At 39.7% G+C, this 16,003-nt stretch overlaps 3 protein-coding genes across 3 annotated transcripts in view; all 3 read left to right on the top strand.

The window, feature by feature from the left end:
• The window catches only part of LOC107753650 (espin-like protein), a 16,317-nt gene extending 13,896 nt beyond the window's left edge, over positions 1-2,421 (top strand). The window contains exons 6-7 of the mRNA XM_016569860.1: positions 634-798; positions 923-2,421. Of these exons, the coding sequence (XP_016425346.1) occupies positions 634-798; positions 923-2,407 (1,650 nt within the window). The 3' untranslated portion in view covers positions 2,408-2,421. The remainder of the gene's footprint in view (positions 1-633; positions 799-922) is intronic.
• A 29-nt stretch (positions 2,422-2,450) lies between these two features.
• On the top strand, positions 2,451-9,384 carry LOC107753621 (kelch-like protein 30). The gene is made up of 8 exons (XM_016569830.1): positions 2,451-3,013; positions 3,431-4,269; positions 4,350-4,536; positions 7,447-7,533; positions 8,068-8,223; positions 8,338-8,526; positions 8,813-8,958; positions 9,049-9,384. The coding sequence occupies exons 2-8, from the start codon at positions 3,496-3,498 to the stop codon at positions 9,292-9,294; spliced, it is 1,785 nt and encodes a 594-aa protein (XP_016425316.1). The 5' UTR covers positions 2,451-3,013; positions 3,431-3,495; the 3' UTR covers positions 9,295-9,384.
• A 745-nt stretch (positions 9,385-10,129) lies between these two features.
• The window catches only part of LOC107753661 (rootletin-like), a 47,169-nt gene continuing 41,295 nt past the window's right edge, over positions 10,130-16,003 (top strand). The window contains 3 exon segments of the mRNA XM_016569869.1: positions 10,130-10,171; positions 10,588-10,735; positions 10,851-10,957. Coding sequence (XP_016425355.1) covers positions 10,130-10,171; positions 10,588-10,735; positions 10,851-10,957 — 297 coding nt within the window.

Here is a 16,003-nt window from a genome sequence, read left to right on the forward strand (position 1 = left end):
ACATTGATTGGGAACTTCTCCACTCCAGAGAGCGGGCACATCGTGAGTGATGCTGCGGAGCGGCGGGGAAACACGGAGCGGATTAGCGGAATCGGCGGATCTTTAGCGGAGCGGTAACAGAACGCTTTGAGCTGGGGGGATGGGGGGATTGGTGAGAGGGGCAACTCAGCCGATGAGGGCAAAGGGGCAGTGGCTCTAGCCACCGGGCCACCCCCCTGTGCACGGCCCTGGTTGCAACCATTGTTCACTATCATTAGCATAGAAATGTACAGCACACACATCTACAGTAAAATCCATGGTCCTTTTTGTTAGATTTAAATTTTAGATTTAACTTTTTCTATATTGATATGAAAAAAAAGTTGTCTTAGTAAATATGGTTGTCAGTCCATAAACACTAACCATGTGAATGGTTAGTGACTTAAACTTTTAAGAAATGTACTTAAGCACTTTAGCATATATGCAGAAGAAAACTGCATAAAAAAAAGAAAAAAAAAAGAACTTCAACAGGTTAATTAAGTTCTTGATTTGATATTAGTCAAGCATGATAGTGTTTTGTTTTTTGTTTTTCATGTACTTAAGTGCACGATTTGAACTACAGTACTTGCCAATACATGATTGATTGTTCTCTTTTAGAATAAAATGGTGGTGTTACCGACAGAGGAGGCTAATTTGTCTGACATTGATTACCTGGTACCCATGCACGATGAGAAGGGCAGACCTATAGCAGAATGGAAGAGACAAGTGATGGTACGACAGCTACAGGCCAGCTTATTTGACCAAGAAACCCAGAGGTTAAAGGTAGGCTACAAATATTGCATTAAATGTTTTAAATGTAATACATAGATAACAAATCTAAGATGATGTTCTGACTGCACCTTTCTCCAGGTTGACTTTTAACTGGACATTTTGTCTTATTTAACAGGAGAGTGGTACTAGATATACAAAGATGGACAGTTGGAGGTACTCCCAGGCTCACAATGCCATCCTGGGTCCATTCGGAGAGCTTCTAACAGAGGATGACCTCATTTATCTAGAGAAGCAAATTGTGAGTGTCTCGATGCAAAAGAACTGCGAGGGTTACGAAATGGAGCTTGCTCGTCTGGCTGAAGAACTTCGAAACATTCTTCCGGCACCCATCGTCAACATCACAGTCAACACCCAGTACAAGAACTCTACACAGACTCCCTTACCCGTTTGGTGCAACCGTATTTCAGGCATTGTGAAGAGTATGTCATTGCTTATGACCAACCTAACAGACCAGCCCTACTGCAAAATGCCAAACACAGAGCTTGTGAATGTATTCTCTCAGCCATCAGAGAGGAAAGCCTTCAAAAGAGGCAGGAGGGAGAAGATAGAAAATGAGATTCAACAGTTTGGGGTCTCTGTGAGGAACTTAAAGTCCAACTTTGAGAATCAGAACGATTCCTCACAAAATGATTCAGGGATGACAGAATCATTGGGTGAACAAGAGCAAGAACCAGTAAAAAATGGTTCAGATGAGGTCTCTCAAAAACAAGAACAAAGACCAGAGCTTGACCAGATTGATGATTCATCTATCGACTATGTCATCAGTGATGCCATGGAAAGTACAACCCTGCGCAAGGAACGTATTGTGGTCTTGTTCCTGGGTCACTGGAAGAAGTCGGCTTATACGGTGACCTTGAGAAATGCTCAGAGAAAGCAAAGCATTGATTCGCTGGATATATCCAAGAAGCCCAAGTGTGAACGCAAAGCTAGCTTGGATATCTCTCCAAAGAACGCCATGGAAAATGGCAAATTGGGGCACTTCTTCAAGCAGAGAAGTGCCATCAATAAGATGATTGGGAACTGGAGAAGCATGATCTCATTTGTACCGTCGCGACAAATCCGAAGACTCAACCGGCAGCAGGCAATTTACTCACCTGAGCAGTTCCTGCCCCGTGTGGATGGATCTCCTGTCGACTACGACACGCTGACACTCGACCTCTTCATGCTTGGCTACTTTCACATACTTGAGCTAGATTTGCCAGCAGATGAGAGGAAAATGAGACACTTGCTGTGCTTTGAAGTGTTCGACCATGTGGGGCGTTTCACCTGGGAGACTGTGCGTGATTTTCACAAAGCTGTAATTCAGGACATTGAGGCGGGGAACCGGGAATGGAAGGATGGATTTGAGGACATTAAAGTAAAGTTCTTCAGAGATGGATCAGGCCAACCAGAGCTTGAACGCTCAGAAAAGACGACAATGGTAGAAACGAGGCCTGTGCCTAAAGTCATTATACAGACGCCTACCCCAGATGAGAGCGATGTCCTGAAAAATAATGCAGATATTAGTAGTCTGACTAATGAGGAGATTTGCAAATATATTGACCGTAGTTTTGCTTTCTGGAAAGAACAGGAGGCTGAGATATTTGATTTTGAGGAATGACAATAAGCCTTTATGGGGGGGGTACATAGAGACTCCTTATTATCTTTAAATATATGTATTTTTTTTTGCATTTGATGTAGAACTTGTACCAATATTTATACAGTTGAGACATGTAAGGCATGCTTTTGCCATTTATTCTCCAATTTTCTAGGAGTGCAAGGTAGAAGACTGCCATAAACCGAAGTGTTTGTCTTTTTGTCAGAATTATCAGTATGTGATTTAAAAGGATTTAAATGCCCTTTTCTGTTAAGTTTTTGTTACTCCTTGAGAATCAGATATTTAGAGACTTAATTTTCACCAATATTGGATGAATGCTGCTTACTCTAATGATTAAATAAATGATCATCTGACTGTTTACTCCTGTACAGAAAGTTGTGTGTATCTCTTTAAGAGCAGGTGGGAGCTTAACAGTACTATTTAGATTCTGAGTATAGCCCCCCCCAAGAATGACTGGCCTAAAAATAGCAGTGTGAAAGACAAGCATGCTGTCCTAGTGACTCTGCAAAAGACAGCGTGTCCCCCATCTCAGACAGCAGCAACAGAAAAGTCTCCCTTCTAAACAAGAACTGTGAATAATGTATGATTTCTGCTTTCATTCACGAGCAGGTAAGTTCAGTTCATGTTTTCTTGTTTTGTTGTGTTATAAAGAATTGTTTAACATCCACTGTTGTTTTGCCAGTGATATATTTTTGTGTGTAAATTCTCTCTCAGGCAAAGAAATGAATCTTGAATGGTAGTAAATTTCATTCTCAGAATGATACTCTCCCAGTGTGCCTATCAGATATGTTGTCTTTGGCAAGAACCTGTTTTTAACTCCGGCGATAATCGTCTGATAATTTGACTTATATTGATGTGCTAACATGACTTCATTCTCTTCCAATTTGTTTCTGAAATGTTCTGTTACCAAGCAGAAAGGCTGAAAATTTGTCCTTAGGTCATAGGAGGCTCCACATTGCTATGATCATGAATGTCGCAATCGAATTGCATGTAACTGATTATACCCATTTGTCTTGTCCTATGTAGGTAAACACTGAAAACATCTGTTGGCTGGCCCTGAATGCATTAAGGCCATAGGTCAAAGTGTCATCATGGTGCGTAATATAGACGATCTAGACTTCTGCCTCTCTTCCCATCCCCAGAGCATCTTAGAGGGCCTGCGCTCCCTCTGTTTTCAACCCAAACTTGTGGATGTCACCTTGAGCGCTGGTGGACAAGATTTCCCCTGTCACCGGGGAATCCTTGCACTCTGCAGCCACTACTTCCGTTCCATGTTCTCAGGAGATTTCGTGGAGAGCATTGCTGCTCGTGTCGAGCTTCATGATGTAGATCCCAATGTGTTGTCATCCTTGTTGGACTTTGCTTATACGGGGAAACTCACCATCAATAAAAACAATGTTGAGGGACTCATCTGCACATCCAGCCAGCTCCAGTTCCACACCGTCCGTACTGTATGCAGTCGATATCTGCAGCACCAGATAGATGCCACAAACTGCTTGGGAATCCTTGAGTTTGGCGAGATCCATGGCTGCCCTGAAATTGTCGCCAAAGCATGGAGCTTCCTCCTTGAAAACTTTGAGGCAGTGCAACAACATGAGGAGTTCTTGATGCTGGAGAAAGACAGGCTGGTGGCCTGCCTGAAGGATGAGGATGTGCATATAAGGGATGACCGGTCTTGCGTCAAGGCTGTTTTGGCCTGGGTCGGGCATTGTAGAGACAATCGGATCTGCCATCTGCGAGAATTGTTGGGCTTGGCTAAGCTTTCCCTCCTCACAGAATCCTACCTCACTGAGAACTTGCTTAAAGAGCCATTGGTGCAAGACTCACTAGAATCCACAGAGTTCGTAGAGAGAATATGTAGAGAGGTCAGACAAATCTCTTTTATATAGAAATTTCTTAAACATAATGTTCCGTACAACAAATTATTATTTTTTTTTTCCTTCAGAAACGAGAAATGAAAGGAGGTGAGTCAGAGCAGAGAGTGACTCAGAATGCCCTCAACCTGCAGGAGGTTTTATTTGTGATGGGTGGTCGCTCGCTGGATGACTCGGATGATGAAGATGAGGATGAAGATGAAGACAGAGATAGAAGGTTGCACCCCAGAAATTGTGGTTTCTACAACCCAAAGTTTGGTAAGGACAACTTCAGTTGACACATCAACTTTATTTTCCAATTTATAAAAGAAGAATTATGTTAAAATGGAGCACTTAAGATCTGATGTGCATATTACCGGTCAAGTTTGAACACACTATGGAGTAGAAAGGCTATAGAGGTTGTGGTTTTCCTTTTTGTCAAAAAGGTAGGAAAACTTGCAACACCCATAATTCACTGGGCTTGATCTAACTGTTCATAAGCAGGGGTACAAAATTGTAGAAGCATGATCTGGAGTTTTCGCGAAAGCATTGGAGCTGTCAAAACTCCAGTAGAAGATTCATTTTACGTCATTCGGTGGAATTTTGCTGACAAATAAATGGATGCTTCAATGCAAGTAACAGAGAAAGAGTACACATTGTTCATTTACATATACTACTTACATTGTAAAAATACATAGCTGGTTGAATGTCAGCAAAGTTACCCTTTAACTTATGTTTATCATAATCCTGGATATCTTTCCATCTAGAAGATTATGCCTAAAGGGATAGTTCACCCAAATATGAAAATTCTCTCATGAAAAATCCTCATGTCGTTCCAAACTCGTAAGACCTTCATTCATCTTCGGAACACAAATTAAGGTATTTTTGATTAAATCTTGAGCGCTTTCTGACCCTGCATAGACAGTACTGCCACTGACACGTTCAAGGCCCAGAAAGGTAGTAAAGACATTGTTAAAATATATAAATAAACTGTTCATATACAGCTTGAGTAGCAATATTGTGTTTAGTTTTAACTCTTTCTTCAATTTTGTATTTTTGGTTAAGGATAAGAAGCACTTCATCCGGTACTTAGTGTCCTTCATTCCAACATAAGAAAACATTTCTGGAATCTGCATCTGAAATAACATTTAGATGTATTTACACAGTTTATGTATCACAGAGGGGACATGGATGCATTTAAACTGCATTTACAGATGCATAAATAGGTCTAATGTTTTGTTTGTAACATAAAACGTTGAATACTGATATTTGAAATAATTTAAAACATGATATCGCCACTTTAACCTGCAGAGACGTTGATATTGTTTTTCACGTGCTCTTTTTGCAAGTTCGGATTACGTGAGTTCTCTCTCACACAAAATGGCGGACGACGAGCATGAAGCAGCTGCAGTACAGAGAGACACACATGTTGCAGATGCAGCAAACCCACATCTGCCATTTAAAATTGACCTTTCTCGTCCTTTTTCTGGAGACGGTACAGAGCCTTTTAGTGCATGGATACAGAGATTCGAAGTTCCACTTAATGTCTCAGCTGTATCCCCGGATAAAGCCAAACTTCTCCCTGTGAAGCTTACTGGTCCGGCATTTGCATATGGGAGAGAATGATCTAGACAGTTGTGAGAGCGTAGAGGGAGAGATGACACGCTCTGTGTAATCGGATGTGGCTGATTCATGATGTTTACCTCTTCATGTTTAATAAATCAAGTGTTATGATCTGCCGAGCTCCCTGTCGGTGTCCTCCTTGGATCAAAGCCAAGAACCCACGAGCCAGAGCGTGGTAAGAACTGTGACGCTCATATATAGAAACAACACGCGTTACACTTGTATAAGATAATTATTAAATGTGTTTATGCTGAAAAACTGTACTCTTTGTGTGATATAGATTAAGTTAAATATATTCAATTATATAAGTATAAAAAGCACACAGAAGCATTTTTGCCGTCTACAATTTAGAATGCCTGGAATTTTGAGTTTTAATAGATAAATTAACGTGCGTGCACTCTGTGTGATCTGGTGATATAGCCTACTTGATAATGTCAGATCGCACATCATTACAACAACACTTACCATATTATCGCAGATATACTGTATATCGCACACCCCAGCCTCAACTTTGACTAAAAAAAGGAAATTATCCGCGGTTGTGTGCGCACTTGTTTGCACGTGAGCAAAGGTGTTTTTAGGAGTCTAAAAGCGCCAGACCACTGATTCGTCAAACCTGCTTTCCTGCAGTCCGTGTTCTTCTGACTTCTGACTATTTTGTAGTAAGTAACGAATATGCTTTGGGAAAATGTATCGGAGTAAAAGTATACATTTTAATTAGGAAATGTAGTGGAGTAAAAGTAAAAGTTGGTTGAAATATAAAAACTCAAGTAAAGTACAGATACTCCCAAAAATACTTAAGTACTGTAACGAAGTATTATTACTTCGTTACAATACACCACTGAGTCTATGTGACATCAGTGGTTCAACTGTAATGTTATGAAGTGACAAGAATGTGTCAGTTGCATTGCTTTCTATGCAGTGTCAGAAAGCTCTCGGATTTCATCAAAAATATCTTAATTTGTGTTTCGAAGATGAACAACGGGTTTACGGGATTGGAATGACATGAGGGTAAGTAATTAATGACAGAATTTTCATTTTTGTATGAACTATTCCTTTAAATGTTTGAAATGAGTTTTTGCATACACTGTAAAAAAAATCCCGTAAAATATACGGTAAAAAACCGGCAGCTGTGGTTGCCGGAATTTTACCGTAAAAAATACGGTAGCAACGTTTTAGGTTTTACGGATTTCTTTACAACACTAATATTGTAACTTTTAAATACATAAGTTGAATCATATAAGAAAAAGCAGTCAAAGCGAATTCCTTAAAAACAAAACAAAAAAAAAAAAACCTTCCCGGGATGCTTCACATCATGATTCTGGTTGAAAGTGCTTTTATTATTTAATATATTGCATCTTTCAATTTATTATCATTCTAAAATATTTAACAGTGGTTATAAAGTGTATGTCTGAACCTTTGACTATCAGTGTCAAAATAATCAATAGTCAATACCATGTACTAGCTGAATTGTCATGTGATAATGCCTCATTTACTCTGTTTCACTCTGCATACTGTGTACATTTGCATTTGTAAGATTGACATTTTATTCTTTTTTTCTGATAGGGCAGTGGTTTCAGCTACCTGATTTTCCCAACTACAATAAATGGGGTTATTCTGTCGTCTCCTTAAATAACAATGTGTATGTCACAGGTGAGCCAAACTCTTTTCATAAGATATTAAGCTGTTTCTAAAGGCTGTAGCTCGCATATCATAAAATGTTTTCACAGTATTTATTGGAAAATGGATCATTTGCTGATTGGTTGGTAATGACAAGGAAAAAAAGAAAGCAGGAGAAACAAGTTCTATTTTACCTAGAGAAAACAAATCCACAGATTTTCCGGGTATTTATAGAGACTAGGCCCTTTGGGAAAGGATCAGTGAGATTTATAGTTTTATTGCACACATGAATGGAATGTCATCTCCATTTAGGATTTGGAGATGCTAAGATAAAACAGTCTCCTGTCTTTTAGACAATCCTGCTAAGACTCACATAAGACCTGAAACCACTTTAGAAATGTGCACAAAGAAGCAGAACATTAACTTTGTGATGACCTGGGAAACTTGTGTTGCCTGGTCACAAACTGGGACATTTGAACCTTCCTTTTGAGCTGAGAATTTATTCAAATAAATCAGCAAAACCTTCATCTGAATGAGAAAAACACTTTTTTTTTTTCGGACTCTCAGGAGGATCAAGAGGGTCTCAGTCCAACACCTGGTCCACCACAGAGACCTGGAAGTACATCACTCGTGAGGGCAAGTGGGTCACAGTCGCCCCAATGTTGCGTCCCAGGACTAACCACACTTCTGCAACTCTCAATGGAGAGATTTATGTAATTGGGGGTAAGAAAACAAATCAGTTTGCAACTGAGGGCTTCAGAAAAATGGTTTTGGGTCAATGTATATGCAGAACTGGACATTTTTGTGTAAGACACTGCATTGTCTTTTCATTGACAGGAACTACAATGGATTTTGTCGAAGTTGAACATTATGACCCATTCAGTAATTGCTGGACTCTTACGGGCCCAGCGCTGAAGCACGTGACTAACTTTACAGCCACATCATGTGAAGGAAAGCTTTACCTCATTGGTTCTTGTGCTGTTAAATATAATGCCCTGACTATGCAGTGCTTCAATCCTGTCATAGGTAAGAGACAACACATTTCAACATGGTTAACTGTTAATAATAGACATTATGAGTATCCAGTAAAAACAATCCAAGTTTTTCATAACAGAGCTTCAAATTTCATATTACAAAGAGTTTTATGTTGGAACTAGTAATTCAGAACAATTTTATGAGACACTTTACAAGACACAGTGTAAATTATAACGTTATTCACTCATGGAGCCTTGCCAACATGTAGTCGTGACTACAGTTCAATACAGTGTAGTTTGAGGATACTTTTGTTAATAAGATTTCTCCTCTTCAACAGATAGCTGGTGTATCATCTGTTCTCCTTTCATTCCTAAATATCTCTCTTCTCCCTGCTCGGTTTCTATGGATGGAGTCATTTACCTCGTAGCAGATAACACCAAAAAGGTCTATCTGTATAACCCTGGGGGTAATATGTGGGGAAAAGTGAGTTTTAGGTTATATTCATTATTCTAGAAATTCTCTTGTATTCTCTTTATTCTCTTGTTTTTTTATGTTTGCCGTTTTTCATCCCAGATTCAGTTTCTACACACTCTTCATGAGAATGGGGATTTGGTGGTTCTAGGTGGGCAGCTGTATGTGACTGGGGGGCACTGGAAAGGCATGGAGGGGGATTACGGTGTGGAAGTGGAAGTATACAACCGAGCATCCAACACATGGAAGGTGGAGTGCTTCCTTCCCAGGCTATGGACTTATAGTGGCTGCTGCTCCATCTTCCTGGACACTTCCCAGTGGACTGAATTCTTCCCTGATGAGACTTAATATCTGTTCTGTCCCCTAAATCTTGACCTAGGCTTTGGTGCAAAGTTAAATTTTGCATAGCAAGTTTCTGCAATATTATACATTTTTGATAATGGGATTTTTTTTATTACATATTTTTTTTTACATAATTTAGCTAGCAGTTGTGTGAATGTATATATATATATATGACATGCTTTCCTCTCTGAATCTATTGTAAAATTAGAATTAGAAAATTTGAATTTAAATATGTCTTATTCTAATGTCCTTGGCAACCTTCGAATTTTTTTTTCGTCTGACTGAATTTGTTTTTATTTCAAAATATATGTTGTTTTTATTCCGAAAAAATGTTTTATGATGTTACAAAATCGTGCTGTTTAAACCCCTTGTTAGTTTTCATTAATTGCAATGGATTTTTAACAAAGTGCCAACAAGGACTGGAATAAACAGTGTTGTATTTGTGCAGCCGTGACCTGCAGCGTCTGTAACTATGGAAGCCAGAAAGCTTGCGTTTGAATTCTCATGACAACACGCAAGAGCGTCCGGTTTCCCTGTCAACCAGAGGCACCCAGCTCCAGCCTGTGCTGTGATTGCAACTTTTGCACTTGTGGCTTTATTCTAGCACGAAATAGTTTGCTTTAATTTGCTTGTGCGCGTTATTAAAGCATTGATATTTAGTGCAGAGTGCACTTTGCAAACTTTGTCTATGGAGCAAAACGTTTAAAGCCTTTAAGACTTTATTAGCGTGCATGTCAACTTGCTAAACCCTGTTTAAGCGTTTAAAACACTATAAGAATTGAGGACAATTGGAAAAACGTCGCTGCCCGCTTAAGTGCATTGGATCGCTACCAGTTTCCAGATGAGTTGTGAAGGGGATCAAGGACTGGAAGCCGTGATTCAGGTGCGTGTTTTCCAGCAGGAAAACCGATCTTCATCATCTGTAACTTAAATAGGTTATTGCACGGTTACCTATTCAAAACGGTATGTGTGAATGAAAGAGGAGAGAGCTTGATTTAATATTAACGAGCCTTGCGATGTTTCAACAAATTAAGGTCGATCAGTGGGTCAGTTTCAGGTTCTTCTGTGAAACTTGAGGACGGGTGACTCATTTCCTTGTGCTGTTGTGACATCCAACGAAACTGAAACAGAGACAGACATGACGAACTAGTTCCGATAAATAATACATTTTAAATTAAATAATTACAACGTTTTATTAACAAGCATCAAAACATTTTGAGCTTTTAGGTTTCCAGTGAGACTAGGTCACCTGATTGTAGTGTGTGAGCCTCTCTTCTTAAACTAATGCTGATAATGCAGAAGCTGGAGGAGACGCTGCTTAACCCAGATAGCGGTGGAGAGGAGAAGATTTTCACTCTGTGGGGAGATGAGGAGGAGTCCAACATTACAACAGTTCCTGCCCGCATCCGTGAGATCATCACCAGAAACCTGGCTGATACGCCCACAGGTAAACTACACTCTTGAATGAGCTCATGATGAGTCTGCTGGGGTATCAGGGTATAATTAGAACACATGTATATTCTATCATTTCCTGCCATGCTGTTCCTCTGGTGACGTATCAGGCGAGAGCAGCGAGGTGGAGGAGAACCGGCTGCCGAAGGATCTGCCTTCTCAGATGTGCGCAGACAGAGACCAGCTGCTTAGCAGGCAGGCTGCTCTCACTAGCCGGGTAGGAGCACATGTACAAACCTCACACACATGCCCTTGGGTCTCTGGACTTCCAGTTCTTCTGGAAATCTGTTGGAAAAGCCATTTATGCATAGATAAACACACTTGGCCACCTGATGGTGAATCACTGTGTATCATAAAGCATGATTCGTACAGTATGTTATTCTCAGATAAAAAGCAAATTATTGCCCTAATGCAGGGGTGTCAAACTCAGTTCCTGGAGGTCCGCAGCCCTGCAGAGTTTAGTTCCAACCCTGCTCCAACAAACAAACCATGTAGTTTTCAAATAAGTTTGAAGGACCTGATTAGTTGGATCAAGTGTGTTTAAAGGGGTCATATGATGCTGCTAAAAAGAACATTATTTGGTGTATTTGGTGTAATGAAATGTGTTTATGCGGTTTAAGGTAAAAAAAACAACATTATTTTCCACATACTGTACATTATTGTTTCTCCTCTATGCCCCGCCTTTCTGAAACGCGTCGATTTTTACAAAGCTCATCGTTCTGAAAAAGCGAGGTGTGCTCTGATTGGCCAGCTATCCAGTGCGTTGTGATTGGCCGAATACCTCAATCGTGAGACGGAAATGTTACGCTCCAAACCATATTGTGATGATGCCCTGTCAGGCCGGAGCCATGATTCAAAAACATGAAAACCCATTACAAACGAGGCATTTGTTGCATCCAGTGGGGACATAATTACTGATTATAATGACTTATACTGTCGTTTTACGCGTTGCGTTGCATTGCGTAAACATAAAACCCTGTCTGCATTTGTGATCAGAGAAATGACAAACAACAAGTGCTAATATTTAATGCGATATAATGCAATATTTAATATTTAAACAAGCTGCGCAAAACCACGATCATATTTTGTGCATGTTTTGCGCAGCTTGTCTGTGAACAACGGCTCTGTGTAGTAAATGCTGCTCCACGTGAAAGCACGCATGTGTAGAGATTTACCGCTGATTACAGAACCGGCTTTACTGACGAGATGCGCATTAAATATCGTGCGATATTTATCGTGCAGCCCTACTTTTTAGCCGGCGATATTTAATGAATTACCAAAAAACATTCATTCACATCAAAGATCTATGTGGATAATAGCTACTTAGAACAAAACCCACTTTTATTTTATTGACAAAGTACGTGAATTAGTGGTCATGATTAGGCATGGGCAGTTTCAATTTTGAAAATTTTGATAACCTTAAGCAAAAATATCACGGTTTCACGGTATTGTCGTAACAGCTCTAAAATGTTTTATTTTTAAATGTCTGGGTAAAAAAAAATAAAAAATTTTCCGCTGAACACAATATATTTTGTTTTTGAGCAACATACAGAATATTAGGAACAGTCAGTATTTTTCTCTGTGCGTCCGTCTTCAGCGTCTCTGGCCTCTGTTAACGGGCGTTTACAGACTTCATATTTTCACATAAATGACATTTGGAAAATGATATGCATTGCAACGCAGTTTGTGCAGGTCCAGAACAGAGATCGGCTGCAATAAAACAATAAACGGCGTTTGCAGATCGCGTAAGTTCCAGAGGAAGCTCCTTCGGCAATCATACACACACACACGTGACTGACCGCTCGCTCGCACCAACAGGAGGGGGAGGGGGCGTGTTACTTCTACACTGCACTCAACCTGATGGATTCCTACACTTTCAGTCAAGCAGATATCGTCCTCTTTTGGAAGGTCAAACAAAGTAGTTTCGCTTTCACAACGAATCACACAGTGCCTTCACGACATGGCGGCGGTGGCAACAACAATACTACAGCGAGAATATAAGTTACGCCTTCTTTCTTTGCGTGAACGTTTGGGCGGCGTTATGCAAATCTTCCGAGATCGTGACGTAGGTATGTGGGGGTGTGTTAGAACGAGCCGTTTTAGGTAGGCGTGGCTGACTCTTAACTTTTATAAAGAATATCTCTTTGGATTTGAGACTTTAGTCTTTGCAACTTTACAGATCTTCTTTATGCACCAAGAGCTTGTAACACTCCAAAGAGAAAGGAAAAATTGAAATCGCATCATATGACCCCTTTAATTAGGGTTGAAGCTAAACTCTGCAGGGCTGCGCCCCTTAAGGAATTGAGTTTGACACCCCTGCCCTAATACAATGGCAGAAGTATCCACCTTATTTTTAATGTAAGAGCGGGAGTGGGCATTTTTTAATTGAATGTTCAAGGCCAGCTGCTTCCAGTTATTTTAGCAGTACAAACATAGTCTGTTGTGCTGTTTCATATTGCAAACTGGAATTCATTCTCATATTATTTTAATTTATTGTAATAATCATAAACACATGTAATGCTCCATTTTTATCCATCAAGAAAATAATGTGGTATTTTAATGTGACTTGGGTGTCACAAGAATATTAATGACAAAAGCTCTTATTTTGACGATCTGTCTATCCATCCATCCATCTTCTACCATTTTCACCTCTAAACTCTATCGGGAGTGTTTGCTGGAATATTTCTAAAGCAGGGAAATGCATTTATCTGTCAAAATTAGTGAAAGCATTTGAAATATCAATTTTTTAGTTAATGTGTGTGTTACATAATATAGATTTACACACTGTATACACTCACCTGCCAATTTATTAGCTTACTAGTATCTTCAGAACTGCCTTAATTCTTCGTGGCATTGATGGCAAGGTGACAGAGATTTCAGTCCATATTGACATGATAGCATTACACAGTTGCTGCAAATATGTTGGCTGCACATCCATCATGCGAATCTCCTGTTCCTACACATCCCAAAGGTGCTCTTTTGGATTGAGATCTAGTCACTGTGGAGGCCATTTGAGTATAATGAACTCATTGTCATGTTCAAGAAACTAGTTTGAGTTGATTTGAGCTTTGTGACATGGCGCATTATCCTGCTGGAAGTAACCATTACAAGATGGGTACACTGTAGCAAGACAAGACCCCACCACAGTAATTAGAAATTGCTAAATCTGGCATCAACAACCTTGCCATGTTCATAGTCACTTAAATCCCCTTTCTTCCTCATTCTGTTGCTCAGTATGAACTTCAGCAGACCATGTCTACATTCTTAAATGCATTGAGTTGATGTCATTTGACTGGGTGATTAGATATTTGCATTAAAAAGCAGTTGAACATTGGTATCTAATAAAGTGCCAGTGAGTGTATTACTAGCCAAATTTAACATGTCCAAAATATGTTGCTATATATGACTTATCTGAGCTTTTACGGTTATTTATGTTCTGCTCATTGTAATTTGTTAATACTGTTACACTTTTAAGTTTCGTTTTGATGTTTGAGGGGTGAGGAGAATAATGTGACCTCATTGTACCAAGTTTTTGCGAATTATTATTATTACTGCATTCATAGAGCCAAACTTTAAACAATTTTTCTTGGCAGTCACTGATTGTTTACAAATTAATGGAAGCTACTCCCATAATTTGGGTAGGAAAAAGTTGGATAACGGCTAATGAGTCAGAAGTCTCCTACATTCACAGGAAATAGCTTACTTCCGTGTTGAAAAATAAGGTGGTTCTGTGATCTCATAACCTACATTATCCATGGTTTTCCATCCTCTTTTGTCTTGTCAACCCCACCCAAACGCATTCCCAGAGGTGCATCAGAAATCAAATAAAAAATAACCTGATATCGATGGGAATGTGATCTTGTCCTCTGGCAATATGGTTAATATCTCTAACACACAGTGCCTAATAAAAAACATAAGCCTCCATCTGGGGTAAGCATGTGATTGATGCAAAGTTTCTGAAACCTGCTTGGAAGCCAAAACATACCGGTATAATGTAGATTATTGCCTTGACACTCTCTCTAGGCCTTCCGTAATGGACACTGAGGGATTGTCGATCAGTAACCTGGTGGCAGGGGTTTCATGCACTCTGAACTAATGCAGTCTCGGTCCAGGAAAAGATTTTAAGTGAGTGTTTCCCTCCGTCCAACAGTTTTTAAGGGATTGAAAACAGAGGAGGGACCATCGCTAATAACGTGAGAGGTTGATGGAGCACCTTTGGACCCTATTCCTATTTTCCTTCATTTTTCTGCACATGTTGGTGGATAGACAGATGTGTGTGTACAGGGAAGAGATCAAGAGAGGGAGTTACAGAGGCTCTTTGACAGAGAAAGAGGGAGCCACATGGCTTTGAAATGGAATATGTGCACAGCAAACATCAGAGCCGCAGTGCTCTTCCGAGAGGGAAAACCTGTTTGGAGTTTTCGATAAACAAACGGTGGTAAAGGGCCATGTGAAAATCAACTGTGTCACATGGAATGAAATATATTTATTTCTGCTTGAAGCCGGACTTTGGCACTGAAAAATGGAATGAACGCCCTTGCGCTTATGAAGGATTGATGTAAACTGAGCCAGAGCCATAGTTTATTCTGCATCTACATTTCATTACATGTGATCAAAGTGGCAGCTCTCTGATGTCAACATTTTTGAATCAGAAATGAACTTATAATTACATTTCACAGTGTGTTTTTTTTTTTAAATCTCTTAATTCTCTTTTTGTAAAGAAGTGGGGGTACTTCATGAAGCCTCATTCGTATAGCATACAAAACCCTCAAACCTCAGTTTCAATTTAATTAACTGGCAAAACTGTTGCTGTACAATTTAGCCAGAATTAAAGATTAAAATGTAAAAATCATAAACTGTTTTGCAGAGCATAAAGTTTGTTGGAAAGTTCTCTTTCACCTTCTGAAGTTTATAGCATCACCTTGGCCACTGTCTGTCTTCCCCCCACCTTGCTGTTTGGGGGAAAATAAAATGCCATTGGCCTTCTCTCATGGGGCTGTGAAAGAAAAAGCTCATTTTTCATAGAACACAAAGCTGCCATTTGTGATAACAGTGCCCTCTTTTTCCTCCCCAAGTTTAATGAATGCCAACTGTGCACATTGCTAGTGGAGCCTATTTTAAGATATGAGCTATAAATAAAACTTAATTAGTCTGGTTGGTACAAATAGTCTTTTTTAATCCACACATTTATATTTTTGGAGAAGAAAGACCTATGTCACATGCACTCTGAGAGTGGAGACATGTCTGTCTTTCTAACTCTCTC

The sequence above is a fragment of the Sinocyclocheilus rhinocerous genome, unplaced genomic scaffold, assembly GCF_001515625.1.
Source record: "Sinocyclocheilus rhinocerous isolate Xijiao unplaced genomic scaffold, SAMN03320098_v1.1 scaffold1664, whole genome shotgun sequence".
NCBI lineage: Eukaryota > Metazoa > Chordata > Actinopteri > Cypriniformes > Cyprinidae > Sinocyclocheilus > Sinocyclocheilus rhinocerous.